The sequence below is a fragment of the Microtus pennsylvanicus genome, chromosome 5, assembly GCF_037038515.1.
Source record: "Microtus pennsylvanicus isolate mMicPen1 chromosome 5, mMicPen1.hap1, whole genome shotgun sequence".
In the NCBI taxonomy this organism is placed as follows: domain Eukaryota; kingdom Metazoa; phylum Chordata; class Mammalia; order Rodentia; family Cricetidae; genus Microtus; species Microtus pennsylvanicus.
The window spans coordinates 26553891-26581740 of record NC_134583.1 but is presented as its reverse complement, the minus strand read 5'-3'; the positions used below and the strand labels follow the sequence as shown (position 1 = coordinate 26581740).

General features: G+C 38.6%; 1 protein-coding gene across 1 annotated transcript; it reads right to left on the bottom strand.

Annotated features, from left to right (window-relative positions):
• Positions 1 to 547: 547 nt before the first annotated feature.
• Positions 548 to 27850, bottom strand: Xkr9 (XK related 9). Its single transcript, XM_075974648.1, has 5 exons — positions 27687 to 27850; positions 26348 to 26471; positions 22475 to 23106; positions 5863 to 6083; positions 548 to 1531 (listed from the first exon to the last, which is right to left on the bottom strand). Exons 3-5 carry the CDS (start codon positions 22744 to 22746, stop codon positions 903 to 905), a joined length of 1122 nt encoding a protein of 373 aa, XP_075830763.1. The 5' UTR covers positions 22747 to 23106; positions 26348 to 26471; positions 27687 to 27850; the 3' UTR covers positions 548 to 902.

Below are 27850 nucleotides of genomic sequence, written 5' to 3'. Positions count from 1 at the left end.
AAATAAGTGCATAAAGGTGAAAAACATCCTACCAATCCAAAATTCTGTATCTGGAAATTTTTTTCCTAAAGAAAGAAAAGAAAATCACACACGATTTAGGCTTGACAGTAAGCAACTGCAATCCCAGCACCCACAAGCTAAGCAGGGGGATCATGAGTTCAAAGCCAGTCTAGGTTATGCAGAGAGAGAGCTTATAAATATATTTTCTATATATGATTCAGAGATGTGTAAGATAATATCCACAGGGCTAACATATATGTGTATGTATGTGTGTGTGTTTGTGTGTGTGTGTGTATGAATGTACAAGAATGAAGGAAAAAATAAAAACATTATCACACAGAGGGATAAAAAAGAGCTAGTTTCGGGATAGGCTCCAAAGCTACAGAGAAACCCTGTCTCGAAAAACCAAAAAAAAAAAAAAAAAAAAGAAGAAGAAGAAGAAGAAAGAAATTTATCACCAAAGAACATAGACCATGAAAATGCTACAAAAGTATATAGGTTATACACAAACATTATGTCGCCAGGAATGAATAAAGAAACCATTTTAAAGATTTTTTTATTTCTGCATACATATGAATATTTGTCTGAATGTATGTACATACATTATCAGACAGAAAGGAAGTACCACAATACTCAGGACTTTAGAAACCATCAAGATGACTGGGGGTGCCACTCAGTGGTGAAATACTTGTGTAGCGTGTACAAGGCTCTGGGCTTAATCCTCAGCAGCATTAAGAAGAAATATCTTAAATAATAAAATATTATTATGCTCTCACTTACCATGTACCATAGCTCACTTAAAGTCGAAGGTGGCAAACATAACAAACAACACAAACATATAGCAGATGTTTTCTTTACTAGTTAATGAAACAAAAATAAAACATTTCTCATAGATTCCTAACTTAGTCCATTAGAAAATATCTCATTCTACAATCTCTCTGGGCTGGTTTTCCATCAGTTTCATCGTGCTGTGTTTTTCCATATCTGTTTGGGTGAAAAACCCCATAATAAACAGCAAGAAAAATAATCCCAAGGAAAAGAGCGAGAACTATGACTGTGCTGATAGGGATAAAATAGTCTGAATTAAAAATAGAGAGAGGATAAACCCAAAACACAGTCAAGATGCCCAGGGTGCCTAGCACCCTTACAGTATAGTAGCAAGACATTGGACATTTGGTATTCTGTCCCTTGATATTAAAAAATGTAAACACAAGGATGAATCCAACAACAGTCCTATATAAGAATTCCATATGTAGAGAATTACAAAACTGAGTTTGCTTTATAAACGCCCAAATCAAACCTATGATCCAAAGAAACGACAGCAGGAACAAAGCACCCTTCACATCCACGAAGAGCAGAAGCACCACACTCAGCATCCACGACAGCAAGGTAAACAGCTTATAGAAGAGATATGTGAGTTTGGGCCAGAGTCCACGGAGGTGATTTTTATCAGGTAATGATTTTCTTAAAGCTATTTGATAATCGACTGTTGACCAAGAAATAGCACAGCAGGAAGCCATGATGACTGCATCTGCAAAGGAAAACACAAAAGACAGATTGGCCTATGAATGGTAACAGTAGTATTAGTAAGAACAGTAATAACAACGGTAAATTAGCTTGTGCCATGCACGCTTTGGCAGTGGAGACACGCCAACACATCAGGCAGTTGGCGTATCTAATTCGCTGGAGGTAGAGTTTGATATCTCCACATAGCATTAGGGGAGTCAAGGTTTGAAGAAATTTATTACTCGATTCTTAACATGCAACTATAAACTCACAGAACTGAGATTTGAAACTAAAACTGTCTGAAAGTTAATATGCTAATGAACTATATCATACTGCTTTAGAATAATCTTGAATAGATTCAGTAAATAAAACCTTTGCTAAACACTACAATTATGCCTACCATTTTCTACACTATTTGGCTCTAACCTTGTACACATACCTAATTCACTGAGAGATTGCTTAATGGGGTATGAGACAGTTGAACATAAAATTTAATGTAAGTATACATCATTAACAAAAATCATTTTTCATAACCTACCAATCCATAGTCACATGAACAAATGTCCTCTGAAATTCACTAAGTTCTATAGGTTTGACATCTTTACCTATTTCTCTTAGCAATCGGCCAAAGAAGAAGTTCATTGTTGTTCTGGGAATGCAAACCATTTCCAACCCCATCACCAAAGCAGAGGATGTTTTCACAGCGGAAGCAAATATTTGAGAAAATCAGAATGAAGTAGTCACAGGGTAGGAGTGGCTTTGAGTCGCACCCAGGGGCTGCATGTGCCTAGCCAGCTTGCCAATGGTGTCTTTCTTGCTGAGGATGAGGATGGGCAGGGCCTTATAAGCACATAGTCTCCTCTCTTGATTTTGGCACAAAACACAATGAATCTGTATTCATTTTCTCCTCCTGCTTAATTAAAATATCACTTTCATCTAAACTTTCCAGTGACATTTTGAATTTTTTTAAAAATCTTTCATCTACAGGTGTTTGGCCTGCATGTGCCTGATGCCCATGGAGGCCAGAAGAAGGCAATGGATCTCCTGGAACTAGAGTTAGAGATAACTGGGAGTCATCGTTTGGCTTCTGAAGCCTGAACCTGGTCCTGTGCAAGAGCAGTAAGTGTTCCTATCTGCTGACCCCTCTTTCCAGGCCAAGTATATGTTTTTGTATTTGAGCAATTTCTTTGTTTGTTTTATTTGTTTGTTTTTGTTTTTTGTGAAACAGAACATCACTGTGTAGCCCAGGGTAGTTTTGAACTCAGCATTAATCTGCCTGCCTCAGGCTTCTGAGTTGCTGGGATCACAAGTGTGCACCACCATGCCTGGCTTTAGTTTCCAAATTAACACATGCACATAGCTTTAAAAGTTCTACAAACCTTTAAAAAAAAATCAGCAGTCACTTTCTCCAGGTCCCCTGGCCACTGATCTGCAACCCCAGTCCCAGAATTCCTTAGTTTCTTGCTATGGGTGGGACCCTGTGAGAGCTCCCTTCCGTGCTAGTATGTCTACTGCTGTTATACTTCTTCAGGCTTTGTTTAGGGAGCCATATTGTTGAGGTACCGTGGGCAAGACCTCCCTTGACATCATTTCTAGGAAACATATCTCACAGCAGACTTCCTGGACCTCTGGTTCTTAGAAGAACCTGCCCGTGCTTCTGCAATGTCCCCTGAGCCTTGGGTGTGGGAGTTGTGTTGTAGATGTATCCGCTGCACCGGGCATCTCACAATCACTTGTTCTATAACAGGGTTGTGACGTTCCGTAACAGCCTCTTATCTACTGATTCTATTCTCTATTCTAAAGAGAAGTGTCTTTGATGAGGGGTGAGAGCTATATATGTGTACAAGGACAAATATTTAAAATACTGTTAGGAATTATGATGACTTAGTAAAGTGGCAGCGGCAAGTTTTCCTTGACCTCACTAGTCCTGGGCTTGGTAGAAAATGCATGTTTTTCCTCCCACTGAGGTGGCCTTAGAGACCTTAGGATTGTCATGCCATCCTGGCTGTCGTGGTTCATAGTGTTACAGCTGGGCAGGATTATCGGCTGCTTCCCTCCCTTGGAAGCTTGCATAACAAGTTCAGTGCTATGAAAACTAGTTCTTGGTGGGGGATTGGGGGCACTTTCAAGTCAGATCCAGCCTGGAGTTCCTGGTCTTTTGTCGAAAGTGCCTGCTGCCTTCAGAAATAGTACCGTAACTTCTACTTCTGGGAGCAAACAAGGTCAACAGCAATAACCTATATTGTCTGGGGAGTCCAAAAGACTCCCCAGACCAACAACTTGGAAAGAGGGTTCCTCATACCTGATATTGGGGTTGTTTTTAGATAGCTGTGGTTCTTTGGGGAGCACTATTAGGCCAAGCCAACACCGTAGCATGTTTTAGAAAACTTTGTCCACAATCAGGCAGCCACAACCACAGACCATTTTCTTTCAGTTTATTTATATGATGGATTACATTGATAGATTTTCGTATTTTGAACCAGCCTTGCATCTCTGGGATGAAGCCTACTTGATCATAGTGGATAATTTTTTTGATGTGTTCTTAGATTCGGTTTGCCAGAATTTTATTGAGAATTTTTGCATCGATGTTCATGAGCGAGATTGGTCTGTAATTCTCTTTCTTGGTTGGGTCTTTGTGTGGTTTTGGTATCAGGGTAACTGTAGCTTCATAAAAGGAGTTTGGCAATGACTCTTTTGTTCGTATTATGTGAAACACCTTAAGGAGTATAGGTATCAGTTCTTCTTGGAAGTTCTGATGAAATTCTGCATTAAAACCATCTGGTCCTGGGCTTTTTTTGGTTGGGAGGTTCTTTATGACAGCTTCTATCTCTTCACGACTTATAGGTCTATTTAAATTGTTTACCTGGTCTAAACATCTATAAAAATTTAGCTACATTCTCTATTGCTAGATAATTGTTCTCTCTCTCTCTCTCTCTCTCTCTCTCTCTCTCTCTCTCTCTCTCTCTCTCTCTCTCTCTCTCTCTCCATTTATTTCTTTTTATGTTTTGTTTTTGTTTTTGGAACAGTATTTCTCTGTGTATCTGTGGCTGTCTGGAACTCGCTCTGTAGGCCAGGTTGGCATTGAACTCACAGAGATCCACCTGCCTCTGCCTCGCAAGTGCTGGGATTAAAGGCATGCGCCACCACTACCCAGCTTTTATTTTTAATAAACTCTTTAAATTCTTCCCTGAAGAAAAGAAGTAATAGATTAGAAGTGAACATGCTCATCCATTCCTACCAAGAAACTATCTCCATTTGATAACCCTTGCAAAAGAAAATTTAGTTTTCTCCAGGGGAGTCTCTCTGGGGACACAAACTACTCTTAACCATAGGCTGCATGCCCAGCAGTAGATGCCAACAGAAAATGGGCTCAATGGCATCTTCGGAGGGTCTTTGCCTCATATCGCCATGTCAGGGCTTTTTCTTTCTTTTTTTATTTTTAACTTTTCATCTATCTATCTATCATGTTACAGGTCTTTTGTACATATATTATGGCTTCTGGTTTTGTGTTTTAATGGTATTACTGAGCATGCAAACTAGTGGGTTTCTGTGTCTATATCTGCTTCTTGTGCCCTTTCTTGGACTCTTTCCTCTCTATTTGTTTATTTTGTCCTATTCTGATTTGTTTGGTTTTTTATCTTATTATATTTTATTTTATTATTATCCCTTAGATGCTCGTATGTTTTCTAGGGGAGGACAGAAAGGGAGTGTATCTAGATGGGAGGGGTAAACTGGGAATGGTAGAAAGAGGGAAAACTGTATTCAGGACATATTGTATGAAAACGATTTTAAATTTTAGAAAAGATCAAAAGAAAAAGCAATGAACATAAGGATATAATCACACCATAAAGATGCAAAAGTTTACTTGTCGCATCATTTAATATCAGGTGTTTCCAGACAACCTAAACTAGCATAAATGACAGAGGGGCTGGTAGGCTGTGGTTCATCTGCCATTTGTAGCATGGAGTGTGTGGTAAGGAGAAGGAGGGAACCCTCCCTGTAATTAATCTGGACATCACTGCAGGATGTGCAGGTGAAAACAAAACAAAAGGCCAAATGCTGTCTTCTTTGTCTTAAGGCGAAAAAGAAAAGAAAAGATAGCGTACACTTTTCCAGGCTCTCTGAAGGATGATCTAGTGACCAACAGCAGAAGTTTCCCTCTGGGCAGACAAGGGAAGGAACAGTGGAAATACAAATAGAGATTATACCTTCACACATTTTTTAATATTTGAAAGATGCTGCTGAATTTCATTTCAATTAGTAATTAAAAAATTCAAAAACAGTCCTGAGATTTATAAAGGTATAATAAAATTGGGGTGGCATACGTCTAGCTGGGGGGTATTAGGAAAGACTTACACTGACTTAAAGTTGCCTGGCCCCGCTCCAGAAAGGCATAGAGCTGAAGAATGAGCTGTGGGCAGCTTTCCAGGTAGGCCTCAAACAGCCTGAGCATGCTCAAGTCGGTGGCTATGTCTATAGCTTCTTTGTGAGGGTCCGTTTGCTCCTCTGAGAAATCACTCGTTCTGCTGCTGGGTTTGAAAACCACCTGGTAACCCTGTCTCAAGGCAAACCAATACCTAGAAAATAAACATGGGTATTTCTCTTCAGTCACAGACTTTTAGACACTAAATTCATTTTAATTAACATATGAAAGAAAAGATCATGCATATGTATAAGATATGGATATTTCAAAACATGTACATGTTCAAAGTTTAAATCAAGTTAAAGATGTCTATCATTTTAAATATTTATTATTTTATAGTGAAAATACACAAAAATTCTTCTAGTTTTTTAAAATATACAAACTGTTGTATATTCATATCATTGTTTATCATTATCTGAAGGCATCCTACCATGCAACAGGTCTTCTTATCTTTTTCTCTTACTATTACTTAGCATCTATTGATCAACTCTCTGCACTTACGCATCTTTATGATGTGTATTTATACACATATTGGACAATATGTAAGTAAGGACTTTTCCACAGACCCTCTCCAGTGTGGGTGCTCTTCACGGGCTTCACTCAGATTCGGACCTCATGAAATTTTAACGGCTCAGTGATGTGTGTATTAAGCACAGATGATCATACCTCATTTTCAAAATAATCAGTTGAGAAAGCTAAGGCTACAAAATATAAATGATTACAAACACTTCTACAAAGAAGAGTGGGCCAACAGAAAGTCCACACACAGATCCTTAACCACTGCATCCCAAAAGACAAATTATAATTTAGTGGTGTGGTGGTTTGAATGTAATTAGCCCCTAGAATCTCACAGGAAGTGGCACTGTTAGGAGGTGTGCCTTTGTTGTGTGGGCATGGCCTTGTTTGAGGAAATGTGTCACTGTGGGGGTGGGCTTTGAGGTTTGCTATGCTCAGGATACAGTCCAGTGGCTCAGTCAACTTCCTGTTGCCTGCAAGATGCAGAGCTCTCAGCTGCCTTTCCAGCACCATGTCTGCCTGCATGCTGCCATGCTCCCCGCCATGAGGATAATGGACTGAACCTCTGAAATTGTAAGTAGCTGCCCCAATTAAATGTTTTCTTTATGAGTTACCAAGGTCATGGTGTCTCTTTACAACAATAAAAACCCTAAGAGAAGTGTTTATCAGATTGTCTTAACTACAACAGAGAAAATTTCCTTACAGAATGTGAAGGCTGAAAAGGAGATTGAATCTGTTCCATTTAATTTAGTAAATCATTAATGACAACAGGGGCTCACTGAGCATTTTCATAGTAGAAACACAAAAGGAAAACAAAACAACCACAACAAAACCCCTCAAAGACTCTTAAAGTAGCCCTGCTCAGGCCCTTCTGAAAAGACTTTTAGATAAATACTGGCTAGCAGCCTATAGATAAGATTCGTAAAAAAAAAAAAAAAAAAAAAAAAAAGCACATGGGCACAGGAGACCACTTCCTATGTATAACCCCAGCAGCACAGTCACTAAGGGCATCATTGAATAAATGGGACCTTCTGAGACTGAGAAGCTTCTGTAAAGCAAAGGACACTGTCACTAAGACAAAAAGGCAACCCACTGACTGTGACCAACCCCACAACTGACAAAGGTCTGATCTCCAAAATATATAAAGAACTCAAGAAACTAGACCGTAAAAGGCTAATCAACCCAATTATAAAATGGGGCATTGAGCTAAACAGAGAATTCTCAACAGAAGAAGTTCAAATGGCCAAAAGACACTTAAGGTCATGCTCAACTTCCTTAGCGATCAGGGAAATGCAAATCAAGACAACTTTAAGATACCATCTTACACCTGTCAGAATGGCTAAAATCAAAAACACCAATGATACCCTTTGCTGGAGAGGTTGTGGAGAAAGGGGTACACTCATCCATTGCTGGTGGGAGTGCAAACTTGTGCAATCACTTTGGAAAGCAGTGTGGCGGTTTCTCAGGAAATTCGGGATCAACCTACCCCTGGACCCAGCAATACCACTCTTGGGAATATACCCAAGAGAGGCCTTATCATACAACAAAAGTATATGCTCTACGATGTTCATAGCAGCATTATTTGTAATAGCCAGAACCTGGAAACAACCTAGATGCCCTTCAATGGAAGAATGGATGAAGAAAGTATGGAATGTATACATATTAGATTATTACTCAGCAGGAAAAAACAAGGACTTCTTGAATTTTGCATACAGATGGATGGAAATAGAAAACACTATCCTGAGTGAGGTAAGCCAGACCCAAAAAGAGCAACATGGGATGTACTCACTCATATTTGGTTTCTAGCCATAAACAAAGGACATTGAGCCTATAATTAGTGATCCTAGAGAAGCTAAATAAGGAGAACCCAAAGAAAAACATATAGGCATCCTCCTGAATATTAACCTTCATCAGGCGATGAAAGGAGACAGAGACAGAGACCCACATTGGAGCACCGGACAGAAATCTCAAGGTCCAAATCAGGAGCAGAAGGAGAGAGAGCACGAGCATGGAACTCAGGACCGCGAGGGGTGCACCCACACACTGAGACAATGGGGATGTTCTATCGGGAACTCACCAAGGCCAGCTGGCCTGGGTCTGAAAAAGCCTGGGATAAAACCGGACTCGCTGAACAAAGCAGACAATGAAGACTACTGAGAACTCAAGAACAATGGCAATGGGTTTTTGATCCTACTGCACGTACTAGCTTTGTGGGAGCCTAGGCAGTTTGGATGCTCACCTTACTAGACCTGGATGGAGGTGGGTGGTCCTTGGACTTCCCACAGGGCAGGGAACCCTGATTGCTCTTTGGGCTGACGAGGGAGGGGGACTTGATGGGGGAGGGGTAAGTAAATGGGAGGCGGTGGCAGGGAGGAGGCAGAAATCTTTAATAAATAAATAAATAAATTTTTTAAAAAAAGTTGACACTTATTTAGAAGCAATCTGAGGCTAGGAGAACGACAACCAAGACACCATTTCCAGACTTAGAATTCCTTATCTGCCATCAGTTTCTTCACAGATAAAATAATAGACACACAGAGAGAGAGATATAGAGATATAGGTAGATAAAATTATAGAGGAATAGAGATAGGATATAGATTTATATAGAGATGATAAAAATATAGATTTAGATGATATGGATATAGTTACAATGCTGTTTAATCCAAAACTGTGGGAAATTTGCAGAGCCTGTAAAAGTTGTTCCCAAATTTCCTGCTTTTAATGTCAAATATATCCAGACTCTAAACACTTCACCCACTTATGATATGACCTCCATCCACAAGTTAATCAGTCAACCCCTGACCCAGATTATCTCACTAGTTCCATGATTGTTCTTCCTGATCCTATTTAGTCTTTCAGCGATGGGTGTGGAGTTCAGAAAGCAGCTTTGGGGAATGGGTTCTCTCTACCATATGTGTTCAAAAATCAGTCTCCAGTTGTTCAGCTTGTGGCAGCAAGCACCTTTACCTTCCGAGCCATCTTGACCACCCTGATTCTATTCTGGCCCCTCATCTAACCTATTCTCTTCACATCTCTTTTGAACCCTTTACATATAATTCACATGGCATTCCTCTAGCCAAAATGCTCCAATGATTTCTATCAGACCTAAACCCCCAAATTCTTCCATATCTTCTAAGGTATCATGACCTGCCTCCACACAAATGAGCATCACTGCCTTTCCACTTCCCCTACAGCTCCAGTGTGTTTTTGCTACTTCTCACAACTTAAAGGCCTCCATCTTCACTGCTACATCTACCTAGGACCCTTCTCAACCCAATATATTTTCATAGTTGGCTCCTTAACTCTACTTAAGTTTCTACTTGGTTGTCACATCTATGAATTATATTCACTGTGGGCTAGATGCCAGGGTAGAGAAAATGTCAGCAACAATAACAACTGCATGGTCTCTATCCTCAATAATCTTACAATTCAATAGGTGTATCAATTATATACTAATAGCTACAATAAAAGGCAGAAGAAATAAAAACCATTAGAATAAAAAAACACACTGTGAAAGTATAGCATAGAGAAAAATTAACATTACCTATAACAGAAAGCTTTACTTGAGTCTCTTCTGGGTATCTAGCACAACAGGAAATATCTGCTTCCTATTTCTGAAGTGGTTTATAAACCAGTAGGTTAAATACTATTTAAAAACATAAAAATTGCATAAATATTATCCATTACACATAGAAAGTCTAATTAGCACAAGCAACAAAGAGTGATAAAGAAGAAAATGTCAGTGTTAAGAGTAGAAACTCAGACAAATGTGGTAGCATGCACATGTAGGCATGGTATATGAGGATCACTTGAGCTCCAGGTGATAGTGAGACCACATCTGTATCAATAGATAGGTAGGTAGGTGATAGATAGATAGATAGATAGATAGATAGATAGATAGATAGATAGACATACAGACAGGTAGATGTTCCCATGGTTAGCGTTAATGGCCTATTTGGCAGAATCTAGACTCACCTGGGAGTGGGGCATCTGGGCATGCCTGTGGGATTATCTTGAAGTGGTCAATTGGTGTAGAAAGACTCAGCTTACCTGTGGCCAGGGCTATTCCCTGAGCAGGGGATGCTGGACTCTATAAAATGAAGAGCTTAACTGAACTAGCAGGCATCCATCACTTGCTGTTCCTCCTGTGGATGCAATGTGGCCAGCTGTTTGAGGTTCCTACTTCCTTGAATTTCCCACAACGATGGATTACACCTTGAATTGTGGGCCAAAATAAACCTTTCTCTCTTTAATTGATTTTGTTGGAGTATTTTCAATCCCAGCAATAGGAGGGGAAAAACTGACAGAAGCAAAAACTCTAACAACATCAAAATGTTTGGATTCAGATCCAGATTCTGCCCAGTTCCAACCTCTCTTTGCTCAGCATCCAGAATTGAAAGCTGGAGTTCTTCATCACCTCCCTTCTGGTCAGTGGGCTGTGCTCCACGTGATCTACAATATGGAAGATGCCCAAGCGGACCCTGTCAAGTGCTGTGTAAGTCCCTGGGAAACAGAGTGGATAAGCTGCTTACACTTCCAGGGATGTGATGAAGGAGCTTAGCTCAGTAGTGTAATGGTTCATGGAAATTTTACATAAATCTTTGTTTATTTGAGGTTAGTTTCATAGACAGGAAGATTTGAGTATAATTTCCTGACTGGCATTCCATTGTTTCAGTTTATGGAACAAATAGTCAAGAAGCCCAAAAAAAAGAAACAGAGAGTGCTTTCTTAGCATAATTTATCCCCATATATTCTTTCATTTGAGGGGAAAAATAAGTATCTGGTCTTCTTTTCCGGTAATGAATTGCTGTTATCAGGCAAACTTTTATAGTGACAACAGACGAATTCTGGGAAGCACACACTTACTAGTGAGAAAAAGAAAAAAAAAACGAAAATAAGGAAGGAACCCGAGGGCATGGTGTGAACTGCACTGCACGGTTACTCGGTTTTTCTCTGAAGGCATCCACAGTCCAAAGGACACAAAGCAGATACAGCTCAAGACTAGTCAAAATGTCCTGATGGGGAGTCTGGGTGAGAATCTACAGAGTAGTTAGAAATTCGGGCCATTTCAGAACAGAGGAAGCCATTGGTAAAGAACCCCAAATCTATGCTTACTTTCCTTGAGCCTTTGCCTATTCCTTACACACATAGGGTAAGACTTTGAGAAACAGGAGAAAACAAGTGAATGGAACCCCTAGAGATTTTACCAGCTGGCTTACATCAAAGAAGAGCTTAGAATCTGACTCTCACCAAATTAGAAGTGACAGGCAAGTATCTCAGAAATCCCCCAAGTCCCAGAAAATGTCACCGTGTAGAAGTATAAAGTCTAACTCAAAATGAAGAGATTTTACCATGGGTGAAAAACAAAAGAGATTTGCCCGAGCTAATCCTCAACCAAGCTTCGGTAAAATATCTAGGGAATCTGCCTGTAATTTGGCTGTTGCTTTGAAAGAAACCAATGTCTTTGCAAGGTATCAGTCACCTTGTAATATTTGCACTATGAAAAGAATTACTTGACATACAGCCAACGAGGAAATGTAACTGAAAACAAAGAGGGAGCGCAGCTAAAGGACGCATCGGCTAAAAGAAATGCAGCGACTCATGACCCTGGTCAAACACCACAGAGGAGAACTGTGTCAGGTCTATGAAAAGGGGTGAAAGGCTGGAAATGTGAAGCAAAGACATGGACCTTGAATAGAGTGTTTACTTGAACTCTTCTACAAGTAAAATACACAAAATCAAAATTAACTGGATAGAATTAACAGCAAATTTAGCCAAAACCAAGCAGATCATTGAACTAAAAATGGGTGCTATAACTTGAATATTTGTGATTCTGAAAATTCATATATATTGAAAACTAATTTTCATGTAATATATGAGGGAGAGTGTTTCAGAAATAACTAAATAATGGGATTGATACCCTATTAATAAGACCCCAAATAGTGTCTTACCTTCTTACCAGCTAGCTAGACAACTAGAAGGCAGCTCCTAAGAATGAGAAAACAGGACCTCTGTAGTAGTTTGAATGACAATTGTCCCTATAGCTTCATATCTTTAAGTGTTTAGGGAGTGGCACTATTTAAAAAGATTAGGTGTGACATGTTGGAGGAGTGTCACTGGGGGTGGGCTTTGAAGTTTAAAAACCCAAGCCTGGCCCAGTGGTCCTCCTCCTGCTGCCTGTGGATCCAGATGTAGAACTCTCAGCTTCTTCTCTAACACCATGTCTACCTGTGTGCTGCCATGTTTCCTGCCAAAATGATAAAAGACCCAACCTCTAAACTGTAAGCCAGCCCCAGTTAAATGCTTTCTTTTATAAAAGTTGCTGTGGTCATGGTGTCTCTTCATAGCATTAAAACAAGACAACTTCACTAGATCGTAACCTGCCAGGACCTTAGTCTTAGAATTCACAGCCTCTAGAACTGTAAGTTGTGAATTATTTTTACTTACAAGTCACCTAGTCTGTTACACAGACTGTTTTAAATGTTACAGGAACTTTATCAGACAAAGGCAATAGCTCAAGAGAAACCAAATGAAATTAAGTAGGAAAAAAAGGGCAGGGAGGTGAGGACCTATGAGATGAACTTCAAAACACCGTGTAGAATTCAAATTCCAGAAGAAAAGGAGACGAAAATAAGAAAATCAATTTGACAAAATATTGGTAAAAATACATTTCCTCATCATCAAAACAGCAGTTTACAGATCATGAAGTTTAATGAACCCAGACAGAAATAATATAAACAAAGACACACACTCAGGGCCACATCATTCTTAATTGCTCAGAGTTCAATATATAGAAAAAAGACATCTTCTACACAAACAACAAAAACATTAGTTGATTTCTCATCAGAAATAAGTAAGAAAGAGGAACGCCATATTAATAATTACAATAAACAGAAATAAAGGTTAAACACTTCACCTTAAAGAGGCTGTCAGATTTGATTTAAAAAAAAAAAGAGCAGGGAAGGAAAAATAGCTCAAAGGTTAAAAGCATTGGCAGCTCATCCAGAGGACCAAATTCAATTCTCTGTACCTCCATGACAACTCACAACAACAATAACTACAGTTTCAGGGGATCCAACACCTTGGTCTGGCCTCTGCAGGAACAGCATTCATGCAGAACATAGACATAATGTAGGCAAAACATGCATACACATAAATAAAAATAAATAAACCTTTTTTAAAAGATGCAAATTCATGGGACTAGCAAAATACTTGCACATAAAACACATATAGTTTCAAAGGAAATCACACAAAAAAAGTTGATCTGCCTATACTGATATCCCAGACAAAACAAGACTAGGTGAGGATTAGTAAGGATAAGGAGGGAATGTTATAATGACATAAGAATCAACTCATCATGATATCATAACACAGGTGATGGTGGCTCACACCGTTAATCCCAGCATTTGGGAAGCAGAGGAAGGTGGATCTCTGTGAGTTCAATGCCAGCATGGCCTACAGAGCAAGTTCCAGGACAGACAGGGCGTGTTCCACAGAGAAACCCTGTCTCAAAAATAAATAAATAAATAAATAAATAAATAAATAAATAAATAAATAAATATAGAAAGAGTTGGCACGATAGAATAACACTTCTATATCTGTATGCCATGTTAAATAAGACATATCATACTTAGAAGCAATAGGCACATATACCTAATAAATAATTCATGGAAATATTCCTTATCATCCATCTACTAACACAAACACCATTTATTCTTATTCTTTAAGGAAATGGCCCTCCAATTCGGGAAATGCCACATTTTCAATCCTTAGCCCAGACAAACCTGTGGATTTAACAAACTGCTCGACTTGTCTCAGGGGTCTTCCACTTCCTAGACTAAGGGATTACAAAAATAGAGATTAACAAATGAAGGAACTTTTGTTACTTGTTTTTCACAAACAGCCAGCATAATTCAGTGGTTTTTCTTTCTCTGCTTCATTTAGCTGTTTACACAGATAAACACTGACATCATTTTTTAAAGCTGCATTGTGACTAATCTCCACCTCACTCCTGATCCTACTGCTTGGCCCTCACCCTCCTCCACAACCACCAGTCACTGTAATTTGTTTCATGTGGACTTTCTCAAGTTTCTTAGGTGTGTAAAGAGACGTAAACATAGATGCCTTTCATGACCTTTGTCATTTTACTCAGTATAAAGAATGAAACTGTACCACTTGCAAGAAAATAGATGGAATTGGAGACCATAAATAATGTAAGCAAAAGAAACCAAACTCAAGAAATCAAAGTGTCATATTTTGTCTAATATAACGAACCCTAGATAGTATGACATGAATAAAGAAGTGGTACTAGTCAAGGGGAGAAAAGGGTCAAAGATGAAAAGGATCGAAAGACAAAGGATGTAAAAAGGTGGGGAAGAGACAAATATCACAAGTGTTCTCCCACACACGGAAAGTCGAAACACAGAAAAGTCATGAAAACAGAAATAAGACTACTTTGGTGGGAGAAGATAAGAAGATAAGAGGGACAAGAGGGGTAACAGAAGGGCAAATGAGTGTGAGCAAAGCATAATGATAAACATGTATGAAAATTACTTAATGAAACACAGTATATTGCATGCAAATGAAAAATATTAACATAAAAATAAGCCTCTCAAAGTGTGATCCTTACATCTTTTGACCTAGCATAACTATATAACTCTTATTGGTTATATGTGCCACGCACTACATCTTACCTACTATAGATCTATTTGCATAGCAGCACTAACCTCTACTCCTTTCCTTTGCTTCTGATGAGAATCTGCACCTCAGAACAGACTAGAATACTGTCTTTTCAGCTTCCCTAGAGCCAAAAAGTTCCTCATTGCACATTTAGTCTCTCTCAAACACAGTAAAATACCTATTAAATGAAAATACCATATTAATGAATCTGGAAGTTTCTGGCAATACAGCAATGATCCACCCAAACAGCAATAGCAAAGAGCAAGTAACCTTTGTGCCATTTTCAAATACAGAACCTTTGTACCTTTGCTCATCTGACTGCTTAAGTTATAAAAAATGATTATGTCTGTTTGGATTAAAGAATAACAACATGGTTACAATATCTCTAGACGCATACTCGGTCCTGTGGCAGCCCCTTGTAGGAGCCCTCCTCCCACCTCATCTCCATCCCCTGGGGACTCCACCTCTCCGGACTGACCCAGGCTGACCCTACCCATTCATCTCTGTTGCTCCAGACTTAGCCTTTGCCCTACTGCAGTCTGCCTGCCAGAGCCCCTCCTCCCCCATACCTCCATTTCCTGGGAACTCTCTTGATGTTGACCCAGTCCCTACCCCAAGCTCTCACCTACTGCCCCTCCCATCTCATTTTCTCTCTGTCATTCACCAACTCGCTGAAGCACTCTCTCCCAAGGCCCGGAAAGCTACCACATTTGCCTAGGATCCAGAGAACAACTAAAGATCAGAACACCCAAACAACAATAGCAAGACCAGATAGCAACATGAAGAAACACATCAAACATCATAACCCAAGATCCTAGACCTGAATGCAAAAGCACAGGCGTGAGAAGCCAAGACAAGATGCCTACACCAGAACAGTAACCTTATTACAACAAGCCTTGAAAGCAGCAATCTAGCTGAAATACAACACAATTGCAATTATGAATATGTTCAAGGAGCTTAGTGAGAATATGAATAAATCCCTTAATGAAGTCTGTGAAAATACAGACAGCTGAATGAAAGAATGAAATCAATTCAAAACATGAGAGTAGAATTTAACCAAAAAATAGAATCACTAAAGAAAACCAAACTGAAATAAAACAAGTAAATATTTTGGGATTGCAAACAAAATCCCCAGAGGTAAACTTACCAACAGTGATGGTTTAAATAAGAATGGCCCCCAGAGGCTCATATATTTGAATGTTTGGCTGGCAGCAGTGGCTCTACTTGAGGGGGATTAGGAGATGTGGCCTCATTGGAGAAAGTGTGCCACTGGGGGTGGGTGTTGGGGTTTCAAAAGTCCAAGCCAGACCTGGTGCTCTCTCTCTTCCTGCTACCTTTAGATCTAAATGTAGAACTCTCAGTTACCACATCTGTCAAGTGCTGCCAAGTTCCCCATCATGAATAGATAATAGATAAAACCTCTGAAACTGTAAGCAAGTCCCAATTAAATGTGTCCCTTTATAAGAGTTATGATGGTTACGGTGTCTCTTCATAACAATGAAACACTGGCTAAGACAACAACAAAGTACAAGTTGTTGAAGAGAAAATCTTGGGTGTTGAAAACAAGTTAGAGGATATTGAGAACTCAGTCAGAACAATGGTAAATCTCAGAAAAATTCAGGTTCAAAACATCCAGGAAATCTGGGGCACTATGAAAAGACCAAATCTATAGGGATGGAGTAAAGAGAAGAAATCCATGTCAAAATAAAATATTTTTAACAGAATCATAAAAGAAAATTTCCCCAACCTAAAGAAGGAGGCACCTATTAAGGTCCAAGAAGTATATAAAACACCAAATAAACAGGAACAGAAAAGAAAGTCCCCATGGTACGCAATAATCAAATCACTAAATGGATGAACAACAACGAAAAGCTATTGTTGGGGTCCACGAATCTGGAAATAATCCACCACTAAAGATCAGGTTTGAGCAAGCCAAAATTTATTTAGAAAAACTTATAGGGAGGCAGTAGGGGTCATGTCCCTGAGACGAGGGCAGCAGCCGGTTTTAAGGGGAAAACCCCACAAAGAGACAGTTCCTGAGTACCATCCAATCATAATGTAATATGGGAGGAGTGGTGGGGATTTTCCACAGCGGTACACTTCCAGCCTGCCAGGGAGTTGTGTGGTTTGGCAGCCCACACTACTCTTGGCAAACCACTCAGAAGAGGATTAAATATTTGTGATTTGACCTCATTAGACACCTGTACAATGTGGTTGGGGGCTAGAGCCCAGCCTCAGGAAATTGTGGGTAATAGTTCAGAGTAGAACAAACTAGAACAAAATGGAGTTCTCACTGTTAAATAGAAGCTAATACTACAAGAGAAAAAAAAAACAAGTAACATATAAAGGAAGGCCTATTAGAATAACACCCAGCTTCTCAATAGAAACTCTAAAAGCCAGAGGGGACTGTAAAAATGTTCTACAAATTTTAAGAGACTTTGGATGCCAGCTGAGACTACTATAGCCAGCAAAACTATCACATTTGACAAAGAATGAAAAACATTCCATGATAAAACAAACGTAAGCAATGTCTACCTACCAGTCCAGCTCTACAGACAGCACTAAAAGGAACTTCAGTTGAAGAGGATAAAAACAACCAAGAAGACAGAACTGATAAACGTCAGGACAGAATTAAAAACAGGAGAAAACAGTACCATAACAAAAAAAAATCAGAAATCAATAAACACTATTCATTGATAAATGCCCAATATTAATGGTATCAATTCCCCAAACAAAAAAACACAGATTAACAAATTGGATTAGAAAACAGGATTTATCTTTCTGCTTAATCCAAGAAACACATCTTAACATCAAGAATAGATATCACCTTGAGGTTTAAGGATGGACAAATATATTCCAAGTAAATGGGCCCAAAAAGCAAGCAGGTATAGCCACTGATGTGTTTTTAACAGAAAACATAGACTTCAAATGAAAACTAATCACAAAAGATAGAGAAGGAAACTATATACTCATTAATGGAAAAAAATCTACCAACAGGATAATGTGATTATAAATATGTGTACACCAAACATGGAGCACCCAAGTGCATAGAAGAAACACTACTACAGCTTAAATTACATATGGACCCTCGTATGCTGATAGTGACAGACTTCTACCCCCCCCCCCCCGTCAGGGTTTTTCTGTGGCTTTGGAGCCTGTCCTGGCACTAGCTCTTGTAGATCAGGTTGGCCTCGAACTCACAGAGATCTGGATGCCTGCCTCTGCCTCACAAGTGCTGGGAATAAAGGCATGTGCCACCACCGCCCGGCAGTGAGAGACTTTCATACCCCACTCTTGCCAACTGAGAGGTCAACAAGACAAAAACTAAACAGAAAAATGCTGGAGATAAGATGAATTCATAAATCAAATAAACCTGACAGATATTACGGAACATTTCACCCAAATACAAAAGAATATAACTTCTTTTCAGCACCTCATGGAACTTTCTTCAAAACTGACCACATACTTGAAGACAAAGCAAGTCTCGGCAGATAAAAGAAACTTGAAATACCATCCTGCATCTTATCTGAGCACTGTGGATTAAAACTGGAAAATTACTGAAAAAAATCAAGACAGAAATGAGGATGAAAATAAAATTTTAAAATTGAATTACATTGAAAATATGACATAACCAAGCATATGGGACACGATGAAGGCAGTTTTAATAAGCAAGTTCATAATTGAAAAAAATTAGTGAGGGAAACAACCTAAATGCCCCTTGACCGAAGAATGAATAAGGAAAATGTGGTACATTTACACAATGGAGTACTACACAGCAGGGAAAAATAATGTCATCTTAAAATTTGCAGGCAAATGAATGAAGCTTGGAACATCATATTGAATGAGGTAACCCAGACCCAGAAAGACAATTATCATATGTACTTACTCATCAGTGGTTTTTAAACATAAAGAAAACTAACCTACAAATTATAACCCCAGAGACCCTAGATAACAATGAGGACCCTAAGAGAGACATACATGAATCTAATCAACATGAAAAGTAGTAAAAGACAAGGTCTCCTGAGTAAATTGGGACCATAAGGACCACGGGAGAGAGTTGAAGAGGAGAAGAGAGGCAGGGAGGGGAGCAGGGAAAATAAATCAATAAAATCAATTTAAAAAGAACACTTTAAAAAATTAGTGAGATATCATATTAGTAGCTTAGTAACACACCCGGAATATCTAGACAACAAGAATAAATAACACCCAAAAATGTAGATGGCAAGAAATATTCAAACTCAGGGAAGAAATCAACTTCAAAAATAAATAAAAAAATAAACAATAAAAGGAATCAATGAAATGAAGAGTTGACTCTTTAATAAAATCAATAAGACTGACAAACCCTTAATCAAATTAACTAAAAGATAAAAGAGAAGACCCAAGTTAATAAAATTTGAGGTAAAAATTAGTACATTACAACAGACATGGAAGAAATTCAGAGATGCATTATGAACATACTTTTAAAATCTCTACTCCACTTTACAAACTGTAAAACCAAAAAGAAATTGGTGAATTTCTTGAGATATATATATCCCAACAAGGTTAAAGCAAGATCAAATAAGCAATTTAAACAGACACATAACCTCTAGTGAAACAGAAGCAGTAATTAAAATTCTCAAAACCCCAAAAGGTCCAAGGCCAGACTGATTCAATGCAGAATTCTATCAGCCCTTCAAAGAATAATTAATGCAAATATTCTTTGATTTATCCTACAAATAAAGAAGCTGACGGGCTATTTCATAATTCTATTAGGCCACTATTACCCTGATACCAAAATCACTCAAAGACCTAACCAAAACAATTATAGACCAATATCCCTTGTGCCATAGAAGCAAAGATTCTCAATTTTAAAAGTTTTCCAACTAAATCCAAGAATACATCAAAAAGATTATATACCATGGGTTTCATCCCAGGGATGCAGGGATAGTTTAGCATACCTAAATCAATAAGCACAATCCACTACATAAACAGACTGAAAGGTAAAAATATATCATTCTCGTTAGATGCAGAAAAGGCCTTGACAAAAATCCAACATCCCTCCATGATAAAAGTCCTGAAGAAACTAGAGATGCCAAGGATATACAAGGAGCATAGTAAGGGCAATTTACAGCAAGCCCACAGGCAGCATCAATCTAAACAGAGAGAAACACAGAACATTTCCACTAAAAGCAGGAACAAGACAAGGTGTCCACTCTCTCCTTACCTATGCAATATAGTAACTGAAGTCTTAGCTAGAGCAATAAGACAAGTGGGGGAGATCAAAGGGATACAAATTGGAAAGGAAGAAGTCAAAGTATCTTGATCAGATTATATGATTTTATATATTTCAAAATCTTAAAAGCTCCACCAGGAAATTTCTACAACTGATAAACTTTCAGCAAAGTAGTAGGCTATAGAGTTAACATAGAAAACTCGATAACCTTTGTTTATACAAATGACAAACTGAGAAAGAAAGCAGAGAAGCAGCATAGTTCATAGCCTCAAAAATATATACATCTTGGGATAATGTTAATGAAACAAGTGAAAGACTTGTATAATAAAAAGTTTAAGACATTGAAGAAAGAAATTGAATATATCACAACATAGAAAGACCTCCCATGTTCATAAATTGGTAAGATTAATATTGTGAAAATGACCATTCTACCAAAATCATTCTACAGATTCAACACAATCTCCATCAAAATTACAGTACAATTCTCCCCAGAAAGTAAACAATTTTTATCTTTATATAGAAACACACAAAAAAGATAACTAAGACAACCTTGAATAATAAAATAATGTCTGGAGGTATGACAGTGCCAGATTTTAAATTGTACTACAGAGCTATGAGTAATAAAACAGCATGGTATTGGGATAAAACCAGACATGCTGATTGATGGACTCAAACTGAAGACCCAAATATAAGTTCATGCACCTATAGATACCTAATTTTTGACAAAGAAACCAAAAAGGCACTCTGAAGGAAAAATGGCATCTTCAACAAATGGTGCTGGTCAAACTGGAGGCAGCTGCATGGAGAAGAATGCAAATAAATCCCTATTCATTGCCCTGCACAAAACTTAACTGGAAACGGATCAAAGACCTAAACATAAGACCAGATACACTGAATCTGATAGAAAAGAAATTGGGAAATAGGCTTGAACTCATTTGCACAGGGAAGGTCTTTCTGAACAGGATACTGTTAGCACAGACATAAATATCAACAACTAATAAATGGGACCTCATGAAGCTAAAAATCTCTGTATGGCAAATATTGAACACATCGTTTGAGTAAAGGAGATGCTACAGAAAGAGAAAGGGACTTTACAAATTATACATCTGATAGAGGGTTAATATCCAAAGTATATAAAGAACTAAAAAATAAACCATGAAGAAAGCAATTTAAAAATGAAGTACAGAACTAAACAGAGAGTCTCAAAAGACAAAACATGAATGGCTAAGAAACACTTAAAGACATGTTCAGTGTTCTTTAACTATCAAGTGAATGCAAATTAAAAGTATTTTGAGATTTCATTTTTTACCAGTAAGAATGGCCAATATCAATAAAAACAAATGATAGCACAAATAATAAAAACCCAGAGACAGATATCGAGGTTCAATCTGAAGGCCAGAAAAGCAAAGCAGCCAGCCACTAGCTCTTACCTACCTCAGACCGAAAATGGGCAATCCTGCCTCCATGAATCCTGAGACTGAGTATGATACCTGTCTCCTCCCATTTTATATTCCTCTCCAGTTCTGGGATTAAAGGCATGCACCACCATTGCCTGGCCTCTATGGCTAACTAGTGTGGCTTCTGGAATTGAAGGTATATGAAACCATTGCCAGGCCTGTATGGTTGACAAGTTTGGCTGCTTTGCACTGATTTCAGGCAAGTTTTATTTATTAAAATACAAATAATATACCACTATAAGCACATGTTGGCAAGGGTGTGGAGAAAGGGAAACTCTCATCCATTGCTGGTGGGAGAGCTAACTTGTACAACCACAATGGAAAACAGTGTGTCAGTTCCTCAGGAAGTTGGTCATAGATCAACCTAAAGATCCATCTACACCACTCTTAGGCATATACCTAAAGGATGCTTCATCCTACCACAGTCACTTTTGAGCCTCTCATTCACACCACTGGTAAATGGGGGGTGGGGGTCAGCAGCAGAAAGAGGAGGCTCTGCTAATGAATCCAGAAAAGGTCTAAGAGGTCAACTAAGATGTTTGTAAAAACTGATGGTTGAAAGCAAGTAATATATACCTACTTGCAAATAGAGAACCTTGCACATTTGACTATGCAAATTTCAAAAACGGACCTTCTGCTTGGATAAAATAACAGTGCTGGGAATTAAACAGACACACTCACCTTGTAAAAACTCCTCCTTGCAAGCAATGGAGTAGAAGAAAAGAATGCTCATCTTCTTGTCTTGTTTTCTTTAAGTCATCCTTCAACCACGAATAGCTAAAACACTGGACTATGAGTGTTCCACAAAGCACAAAGCTTAGTGTTAAAACACCAAAAACATATTGTCCGTCGTGGAAATACCTAACAGACAGGACGATGTCTGCAACCAAATCAGCTACATAGATTATGATGCCAAAAACTGACATGGCAAAGTTGCATTTGGTATATTTCATTATGAATGACTAAGGCTCTTGGTTAGCTACTCTTTTTCAGATACAAAAATAGGGGGAAATAGCAGAATGAATATTAGTTTATCCTGCAGCTTAGCACTGAATTAATTTCTACTCTCTGAGTCTACTTAGAGAAAAGAATATGGAGATAGAGTTAAGGAACATAGTGTTTATCTAACACTCGTGAAGTCCCATATTCAGTCCCTAATACCAAAACCAAATAAGTATTATAAAATTGGAACACTAAAATGAAAGTAAATAATTTTAACTTTCTTTTCAAAAATTCTAATTCTTATCCAGTGGGACAAGAAGGCTTCGTGGTATCTTCTCTTCTATCGTGATCTTCATTACAGATGACGCTGTCTAAAACAAAACAAAAACATGTTTCTAAGTCTTAATGATAAAGCCTGGCCCATGATATTTTGATCTTATGTTTCTAAATAGAGCATATTTGCATGAAATAGACATTTTATAGTTGGAAAGTCAAGTCTCAGAAGTATAGTTACTAGTTGTCATGTCATCTGAAGCTGAAGTACTTATCATTTAAAACTAGGTCTTCTCACAAAAATATTTATTATAAGACCATTTATATTGGCAAAAAAATGCAAAATACCTAAATGTCACCCAATTCCAAATCACACTACAGAGCCATGGTAGCAAAGACAGCACACTCCTTGCATAAAACACACCTGTATACGAATAGTTCAGACTAGAGGACCCAGAAATAAGCCCACAAGGTCACAGCAGTAAGATTTGAAATTAATAGAATGTAGGAAGAAAAATCAAAGCACAGGCACAGGCAAGGACTTTCCGAAAAGGACTCCAAAGCCTCGAGAAATAAGAGCAAGAATTGGCAATAGGACAAAGTAAGACTGAAGCGCATCTTCACAGAGTAGGAAGCACCCTGGAGTGAAGACACACCCGGAGGAACAGGAAAAATCTTTGTCACGTATTAGGGGTTAGTACCTAGACTCTATAATAAAAAAAAAAAACTAGAAAAATTAAACATTAAAACAACAAATTATCTAACTAATGGGCAAATAAATTTAATGATATTCAAAGGAATGAATAAAAGTAGTTAATAAACATATTTAAAATGGTCAACATCCATAGCCATTGTGGACACGATCATCAAGACTACATTAGCAGGGCTAGAGAGATAACTCAACCAACATAGTTAGTATTATGATCCCTACTGTATAACTGTTCTGAATGCAGTCTGATAGCAAGACTTATCTGACTCAAGCATTTTTGTTTTGTTTTTCCTAATTGCCAGTAGTTCACCAAGAAAAAAAAACAAATCCAGGTTTCTGTCCACTCAGATTTGAGAATACTGTTTTCTATGAACTGCAACATTTTAATAATATATATGAGGTTTGCTGCTCTTATAGTAGCAATGGTTTAATTATAGAAAACAAAGATTTTTGAACATTTTTCTACCTTCACTCCCTGGCATGTAACTATCAAATTCATGTCTCTTTGGATTTTGTTGTTTTCTAGTGTTTGATTTTAAAAATTAGTATTAGAGTTTCACTAAAAACAACAACAAAAAATAGCTAAGCAACTTTAGCTTGGGACCAGAGCAGAAGTACTAAAATGTAACTGAACATATTTCTGCCATTTTGTACTATGTTGCAAAGTGGGGTTCTCAGCACTGATCATTATAAAATATCTATCAACCCCCAAAACTTGAAGATGCTCTTTATACTGCAGTGCCGGATAGTCAGCCGAGCTTGAACGCCATATGTAAAAAGAGACCAGCACACTCATCTCATCACTACTACAAATGTTTTCATCTTTAATAAAGGGTAAAATTATATGTCTACTAAAAATTATAGTAAAATAAATTTTCCCTATTATTTACTGTCAGTAAATGTTTGACCTGATATTGATTTTTGTTTGCCTAGATTATAAAGCTGCATAAAACATTTCATAAGTCACAAATGGAGAAACTTAAACTTTGTCTTATTGAGTTATCCGGCAGGTTAGAAAAGATAACCCATACAGCCCATAGAACTCCCTAGGTAAGCCCTTGGCACACAGGACTCAAGAAATGATGGTTATTATTTGCTGTGTGCCTGATTGTCTGTGTAAGCATCTGTGTTTCCCAACTCTGACTTAAGTTTCTTTAACAAGAACTGAAAAGGTTGTTTTCCATGATGTGATCTCAGAGCTTCGAAACACAGAGGAAATATGAAAAGAAAAATTTTAAATGTCAACTGTAATTTTATCTGAGGAACGAATGCCATTTCAGAAGACTGTTTTTCTTCACCATTCTTTACCATACGCTACAGATTAAACTTTTCCCCTCCAAATTTACGTATCGAATCCCCAGTTCCCAAGTATGACCTGTTAGAAGAGGGGAACTTGAAGGAGAAAACAACGCTTTGGAGGCTGGTTAGGAGGGCTAGTCTCAGGAGGGCTGGCCTTGCGGCTCAGTGCAGAGAAAACTGGCCTGGCAGGAGGCCCAGGGTTTGATCCTCAGTGCCTCAAAAAGGGGGTGGAGAGAAATGGAGAGGGGGAGGAAAGGACAGTAGAGGAAAGGTCCTGTGAGGATAGAGGTCAGAGTGAGGAGATAGGCACTTCCAGAAACTGCCCCTACCGGCTCCTTCATCTTGGACTTCAGTCTCTGAAAGTATGATTAAGCGAATTGTAATCCAATGAGTCTGTGGTGTTCTATGTGTACCTGAACTCTCTATAAAAACATTTAGTACTCCAAAAGCCCGGAAAGAAAAGAATTACAAAACACACACACCCAAACTAATGTCTACTGTTTCATAGTATTTCCCACATATCTGCATTAAGTTTAAAAGTCTACAGGACAATCCTAGAGGGAACTGTACTCTCTCCTAGAATTGTACTCTACTTATGAAACAAGAACAAAAATCTTAATTTCATTTTCCAGACTCTCCCAGCAAAACTATAATCAGATGATTTCAGAATATTAAAGGCTGACCAAAATGTCATAGCTGAGCTGAAATGTCACATAGGATGTTTAATGTAAGGAGCTTACATGGTTATTGACGACGACACCTAAGCTGTCTGTGTATATTTCCATCAGCCCATCGCTAAAGAGAACTCGCTTTGCCTGACATGATTAAGTAAACCCCAACAGGCTTTCGTTAACATTTTACAAGGCAGAGTCATTTCTATGAAACAAAAACTGTATTATTATCAGAACATTTCTTAATAGACTTATTAACATAGCAATGTCCACAATATTGATTCAGTCAGACAGAACAAGATCCCCACAGGAAGCAAATCTACACGGCAAGCTCATAAACAACGCGGCCATCATAAAGACATCCCACAACTCGCTGGATAATTGTAGTTTTATAACTAGCTTACAGATAGCCCATCTTTCCCTCCACAGTTGACCACTGTCCCAATGCCACCCTAGTAAAAACACCACCACCTACAAAATGTGCCTTCTACTTACGGACTTAATGCTCAGCTGTATGGCTAGCTGGCTGCCAGCCAAAACACACAACCTTTGCCCTAGGACACGATCACTCGGCAATAAAGCAGCTATTTAAAAAAATATTTAAAACGAGGAAAGTTTCACTTAATCAGCCAAACTTAATTCATGTAAAACTAGACTTACTGGGACAAATCTGAAAGCCGTCTTTAATTCAATGGCCCTTCTTCACAATCTTCACCTTAGGGATTTTATTTCTGCACTGAACGCCAGGATAACGAGTGTATAATCCTTTTGGTTGGATCGCATACTAAAATGAAACCAAAGTCACCTGTTAGTCATATGTAAAACTCCAAACTGTTGATAAGAATCCCTCACTGAGGAGAAATCACATGTTTCCTGATTTATGTTTAGACTCTAAGCTTTAACATATTTATCGTTTCATCGTTAATAAAATACCATTTGATAGGGGAATATCCTATTCACAACAGCTTCAAAATAAATAACTAAAATGCCTAAGAGCAAACCTAATCAGGGAACTAAAGCTGAATGAACTCTACTGTTGTGGGAGGTCCTTCTGTGTGCTGTGAGTGTGTGCTCCTCCCATTGGCTAACAAGGAACCTGCTTTGGCCTATGGCAGCATAGACTAGATAGGCGGGAAATCCAAAGAGAAAGTAGGAAGAGAGAGAGAGCAGGGTCATGAGAGATGCCATAGAGTAGCCCAAAGAACAGTATGCTAAAACACCCGAGGTAACGCCATTTCATTAGAAATGGGTTAATTTTTAAGTGAGAGCTAGCCAGTAATAGCCGAAGAAGTAATATAATATCAATTGTATTAATATTAGCCTCTGAGTGATCGATTATTCTATAAGTGGTTGTGGGGACCAGAGGGTGGGGGAGAAACAGTCCAGTGGCCCAGGTGAGACAGAGAAAGCTTCCAGCTATTTGCTACAATAAAATTCTTACAACACTAGAAGATGGAAAGACTGCTCACGCTCATGGCTAGTGATGGTGGGGAGATCAGACACTTAAAAGAAATCCCACACTAGCTCAGAACTGAGAGACAGATAGTTATTTATTTAGGGGGAAAACTTACAAATCAGGATTCTCTGCTTGACGGTGGATGGAGATGGGATCCAAAACAATCCGAACGAGCTAGCAAATGGAAACTGGGATAAGAGGGGTGGGGGGGCCACGCCCCGGTAGGCGGGTGATTACTAGCTGTAAACCTTCCTGCAGCAGATAGGAGGAGCTAAATGTGAAAATGGCTATGTTGCCAAAAATACCCTACAAATTTAATGCACTCCCATTCAAAGCCCAATGATTTCTCCACAGAATTAGGTAAAAGTCCTAACGTTCCCAGATCAACACATCATTAAAGTAAAAAAGAGCAATGTTGGAGGTATCATAATATCCAATCTTAAATTATGTCGCAGAGCCATAACAGTAAACACAGTGTTGTGTGAGCACAAAAGCAGACATGCAGACCAATGACTACAATCGATAACCTAGGATTAAACTCACAGTTGCAGCACAACTTGGAGAAAAGGCAGTCTCTTCAGTAAACGGTGCTGAGCTGGAAGGGGGTGATGCGCACCTTTAAGCTCAGCACTTGGGTGGCAGTGGGAGGCAGGTCGTTGAGTTCGAGGCCAGTCTGGTTCACAGGGCAAGTTCCAAGACAGCCAGCA

What these genes read in the sequence shown, in the direction of transcription:
- Xkr9 (XM_075974648.1), bottom strand. Translation starts at nt 22,746, where the DNA reads ATGAAATATACCAAATGCAACTTTGCCATGTCAGTTTTTGGCATCATA. An exon ending in CAAGGAGGAGTTTTTACAAG is followed by an intron (nt 6,084 to 22,474) that starts GTGAGTGTGTCT and finishes TTTATTTTCTAG; the next exon opens with GTATTGGTTTGCCTTGAGAC. An exon ending in CCAGGCAACTTTAAGTCAGT is followed by an intron (nt 1,532 to 5,862) that starts GTAAGTCTTTCC and finishes TTTCCTTTGCAG; the next exon opens with ATGCAGTCATCATGGCTTCC.